At 33.7% G+C, this 5,722-nt stretch overlaps 1 protein-coding gene across 4 annotated transcripts in view; it reads right to left on the reverse strand.

The window, feature by feature from the left end:
• Positions 1-2,129, reverse strand: part of LOC125780227 (kelch-like protein 17) — a 49,021-nt gene extending 46,892 nt beyond the window's left edge. The window contains exons 1-2 of one of the 4 annotated variants that reach the window (XR_007423681.1): positions 442-771; positions 24-381 (exon numbers count right to left, since the gene is read on the reverse strand). Coding sequence is in view for 3 of the 4 variants with exons in the window: in XM_049462124.1 (XP_049318081.1) it covers positions 24-381; positions 442-593 (510 nt within the window). In the remaining variant the exon portion in view is untranslated. Of the gene's footprint in view, positions 1-23; positions 382-441 lie in introns of all 4 variants that reach the window. The other 3 variants (XM_049462124.1, XM_049462100.1, XM_049462096.1) reach the window with 3 other exon arrangements.
• Between the last annotated feature and the right edge of the window lie 3,593 nt (positions 2,130-5,722).

Here is a 5,722-nt window from a genome sequence, read left to right on the forward strand (position 1 = left end):
GTCTTGTGAGGCATTATACTCACCTCCATGAAGTTCTTTATTTCATATTCAATGAGTTTTTGCTTAAGCCGTTCACACTGTGTTTCTCGCTCAAGCGTGTAAGCCGCCTGCAAAGTGTATCCATTGATATTTTTCATAATGCAGTCCACACAACTATTTATGGCATCGTTCAACTGCAAAACGATTGCCGCTTTTAACATGGCACCAACATTGTTAACGGTAATGGGGGCCTCTCCGGTGTAACAAAAGGTTATTAGACGCTCCAAAGTATCGCTATCGATATCATTTATCTCGATGACGGGATTATTGCCTTGCTCGCCTCTGAAAAGGTTCTCGAAGTAGGGACTTGCTGCTGCGAGTATCAAACGATGTGCGGGTACACTGTCCACACATCCAAAAATTATAAATATGTAAGCTGAGGACAAAGTATCTATTACTTACACAGCCGTTGGGTTTGAAACTTTAAATGTGACATCGATTAGAGACTGTTCGTCGTAAAAGCTAAGTATTTTTGCCATTAATTTCTCCATGAAACGGTTCTGTTCACTGGAATTGCTCTGAAGAGCAGGTCCTGGCGTAAAAATCGTGGCCATTGCTAGTCAGTGGGCTTTCCTTTTGTAATAAAAAGAAAAAAACGATATGGAATAAAATGTTTTAAATAATTAAATTCAACTCGACTTTTGCTTTCAAATTATCAAGTAGAACAAGTAAACTTATAGTCTATAGATTAATGCAACCTTCCGATATTCGAACCTTCCTCCAACTCAAATGTTTCTTCAATACAAGTCCTAAATACAAAATTAATACTTCAAATCATAAGCATTTACTCAAAATTCATGAAAGAACCATTTGAAAATATTACCTAGTAATTCAAAAAACGTAAGAAATGCGTAAGTAAAAATAATAACAACGGAGAGCTAATACGTGAGAACGCTTAGTAATTGGGATATATTGATTGTTCCTCCTGAACCAAGATTTTTTTTTTAGAACGAACCCGTCAGATATATTTAATATCACAACAAAAAATGGCTTGTCTTTCCACGCCTGAAAACCGGTTCATAATATGCAGTCCACTATCTGACTATCGATTGGACTCGTTTGATTTTCCTGGTGCTCAGCCCAAAGTCAACAGTATTTTTCCCAAAAAAGCAATGCTTTATTAAGACGAAATGCTTTCTGATTCATTTTATTTTTTTTGTAAGCCAACACAAGTTGCTTCAACTTCTCATTAACTAATAGTTACAATCTAACTAATAGAAATCGTATAGATGGTATAAGTAGTACTATCTATGTATCAGCGCACAGGAAAGCCTGGACGGGTCCTCTAGTATTTAACAAATAAATAATTTTTGATAATTTATTCGGAAGTCAAAGCTTATTTAACATTTGCGAGAATTCGAACCAAAATATGCAAATACGTTGACGTATGATACGCTAAGCGAAACATATGTACGTAAAATTCACTAAAAAATTTAACTTCACAGCACACATTCATTTGCGCAATTTACTATATTTCGTTGGGATTCTTAGCGGTAAATTCGTGGTTTTGCTGTCATCTCTCCAGTAGCTCGTGAACATTCTGTGCTGCCAAATTAAACGACGAGATCATGAGCTCTCTCAACAATCAAAGAGAGTAATTTCGGTTCATTAACCATGCGCTTTACTGCAGCCAAAACTCTTTTCTAGAACTGAAGTACTCAGTACAGCTTAGAGAATATATCTCCTTGTGCTCTCGTTAAAATACCATTTTTCGGTCTCTGAGAGGTTTAGAGAGTATAGAATGGCTCAGCTTAAGTGCCTTGGAGATGATCAAGTCGTTTTTTACTCATTTCTGCTAAATAGCAGCGATTATGATGAATTCGCCGGTTGAAGTTTTTCAGCTCTGTTAGTCGTCCAAATGAGCAACATTCAAAATTCGGTTTGCACATTCTCATCGTTTTATGTTGTCTGATAACACTTGAATGAGACATCCGCATACTCTCTTCCTTCAATTCTGCTCGATAAATTTTGTTGCTTTCACATGTAAATTTTTTGACAAGAGAACAAAGAAATGACCAATAAAGACAGTTTCAATGTACACAAAAATATAAAACAAAAAATCAGAAGAAAACAAATCATAACAAGTAAGGAAGAGTCAAGTTCGGGTGTCACCGAACATTTTATACTCTCGCACGATAAAGAGATAATCGAGATTTCATTATAATGATAATTATCCGTCATTATTTTTTTATCATCATTGGTCAATATTTTTTTATCATCATTGGTTCCTAATGTCCATACATATATACATACTTATATATTATACAGGGAAGGCATCAGATGGAATTCAAAACAGCGTTATATTAGAAGAAGGCGTGGTTGTGAACCGATTTCACCCATATTTCGTACGTGCTATCAGGGTGTTAAGAAAATATTATATACCGAATTTTATTGAAATCGGTCAATTACTTCCTGAGATATGGTTTTTGGTCCATAAGTGGCCGAGGCCACGCCCATTTTCAATTTTTAAAAAAAGCCTGGGTGCAGCTACCCTCTGCCATTTCTTTCGTAAAATTTAGTGTTTCTGACATTTTTTTTTAGTCGGTTAACGCACTTTTAGTGATTTTCAACATAACCTTTGTATGGGAGGTGGGCGTGGTTATTATCCGATTTCTTTCATTTCTGAACTGTATATGGAAATGCTTGAAGGAAACGACTCTGTTGAGTTTGGTTGACATAGCTATAGTAGTTTCCGAGATATGTACAAAAAACTTAGAAGGGGCCGGGCCACGCCCACTTTTCCAAAAAAATTACGTCCAAATATGCCCCTCCCTAATGCAATCCTTGTTGCCGATTTTCACTTTAATATCTTTATTTATGGCTTAGTTATGACACTTTATAGGTTTTCGGTTTTCGCCATTTTGTGGGCGTGGCAGTGGACCGATTTTGCCCATCTTCGAACTTAACCTTCTTATGGAGCCAAGAAATACGTGTACCAAGTTTCATCATGATATCTCAATTTTTACTCAAGTTACAGCTTGCACGGACGGACGGACAGACGGACGGACAGACGGACGGACGGACGGACAGACGGACGGACGGACGGACAGACGGACGGACGGACAGACAGACATCCGGATTTCAACTCTACTCGTCACCCTGATCACTTTGGTAAATATAACCCTATATCTGACTCTTTTAGTTTTAGGACTTACAAACAACCGTTATGTGAACAAAACTATAATACTCTCCTTAGCAACTTTGTTGCGAGAGTATAAAAAGTTGTCTTCAAATGAGTTTAAAATCGCGCGACATCGTTGTGACGAAGGATGACAAAGAATATATAAGATATATAAGATCCAATAAAGAAGTCCCTTATATTTTCAAAGAAGACTTTAGACATCTGTATGTATGGTAATGTGCGACGTGTTGCCCTTTCGTAGTGGGACGATTGTCGCTTGTGCGTGTTAGGAATAATCCGCGTGTATAAGGTTTTGCCTCTACCTGCTTTGGATGTTTATACATACATATGTATGTATGTATTCACACTGTGACAAAAAATCAAAATTTTAATTATATTCCACGGGTAAATTTATATTTTTATAACAGTCGAAAAAATGGCTTCGGTATTTTAAAAATAACTTTTGGCCATTTTGTACAACCCTAAGTACCTATATTCATATTATATATAAAGACTGCATCAGTACGCATGTAGATAAATAATTTAAATTTTTTTAAATAAAACATCACGTCAACTTAGACATAATAAAACTCAGAAATCAGCTACTAAATCTCTGAACCGACGAAGAAAATATAAATGCACCTAAGTATTTTGGCGCCGGAAAAATAGCCGACGAAAAAATCCGTTCCCGTCGCAATTGTGTTTACGGCATCAAGCAGGTATATTTCTGGCTTTCCTTCTTTTTTCATAACAGAGCTCGAAATTCCGTAATCTTCATAAACAGAGAAAGAGAATGACAGAAAATCAAAGAGTTCCACATGATGTCATCGTTTCGATCAACAGTATCCCGCGGGGCATTGCACATACCAAGTTCTCGTTTTTACTCGATTACAATAAAATTTTAATTTGTTTCGTATATAATGTCCGCAATCAATCCAAATTTTCGAATACACTGAAACAAGCTTATCACACAAGCATTTCCTTTTCATAACTCTTAGTGTTAATTCTTCTGCATATATGTATATACATATGTATGTACTAGACTGTGCCAAATAAATACAATATTTTTTTTTTCGGTCCCATATCAAAATTTCGTTAAGAGTCACGAAAAAAAATTGTGTCAAAATTTGAGCCCTTTATCTTCATTTTTCAGTTAGCGATCGCAAAAATATGAATTTTCGTCAAAAAATGTTTTTTTTTCATTCATTTTTTGGTTATAGATAATTTAAAATACCAAATATAAAAAAACCCTTGATATGGTTTTGTAGGAAATTAAATTCTCTACAAAAATGATCCTTTCTCGAATTTATAGAATCAACACCGTTTTTTTTTATTGCTCATTCAATTACAATTTGTTCTATGATTTTTATTTTCAATTATTGATAAACACTTATTAAACTTCTTTCCAACGAAAGAAACAAACTAAGTAAATTTTTCTTGGAATGTTTATGATCTAAACAACTAGTTTTTATACTTTAATTGATTGTTATATGGTACAATAAATGAAAAAAATAATTTTATTAACAAATATAATGAAGACAAAAAGAGTAATCTTTTTATATTTTTTATTTATAAGTCTCGCGGACTTATAAATTATTTATGATGTAAAATTTATAAGATATATCTTTTTTGGACCTTTTTATACGTCAAAGAATTCTGGTATAGAGCTTGTAACTTGAAACGGCAGTTTTATAACCCCGCCAGTGTACAACTGCAAAAATGACCTCATAGATGTCGTTAGTATAAGTTATGTATGTATGTGTCACAGCTGATAAGATGAAATTGGCTGCATTAGCTGACTAATTTCTATTCTATAATTTGAGATCTGTGGATATTTATTGTTATTTGTTTTGTAAAAATATATTACTTATGTCGAAAAATAGTTTAAATTATGTTTTTCTTTTGGGTGCCGTTCATAATAATTTGCCATCACGCAAGCTGCCTAAAAATGGAGATGTTTTTAATTATTTCATGTTTAAGTACAAGATCATAAAGAAAACAATTCGTGAATGTTCTGCCGAGGTTATAGTAGAAGTTCAAGAGATTTGGAGTGTTATGAACATACCACTTATAAAAAAACAACACGCTATCACAAAAATAGAAACGCTTTTTACAGAATGGAGAAATTTAGATAAAATTCGATTTAAAAAACATTCTGAGTTTCATCTGTTGAAAATAAAAAAATTTTCCAATAAATTGTATGAATTATTTGATATAAGACTCAAAAAAGATATATCTGATAACTCCTGCCCTGAAGAACTTTTTTTTTTAGTAAAAAAAAGTAAAGGCCCGTTAACACCTCTACCAGATGACGTAGAAGATAAGAGTTTTCCTCTTGAACCAATAGAAAATGATAGTTATGAACATGGTAATTATTATAAGCTTCGTATTTGCTGACAAGACATTAAAATCTCATTTTTCTGAAATACAGTGAAACTTCCTTATGGTGAATTCGCAGGGGACCTGAAAATCTCTTCACTATATGGAGACTTCATTATATAGAAATTCATTTTTTTCTTTTGTAATTTTATTTAAAATAATCAGTAAGTTTGGTTTGAATTA

The sequence above is a fragment of the Bactrocera dorsalis genome, chromosome 1 (assembly GCF_023373825.1).
Source record: "Bactrocera dorsalis isolate Fly_Bdor chromosome 1, ASM2337382v1, whole genome shotgun sequence".
In the NCBI taxonomy this organism is placed as follows: domain Eukaryota; kingdom Metazoa; phylum Arthropoda; class Insecta; order Diptera; family Tephritidae; genus Bactrocera; species Bactrocera dorsalis.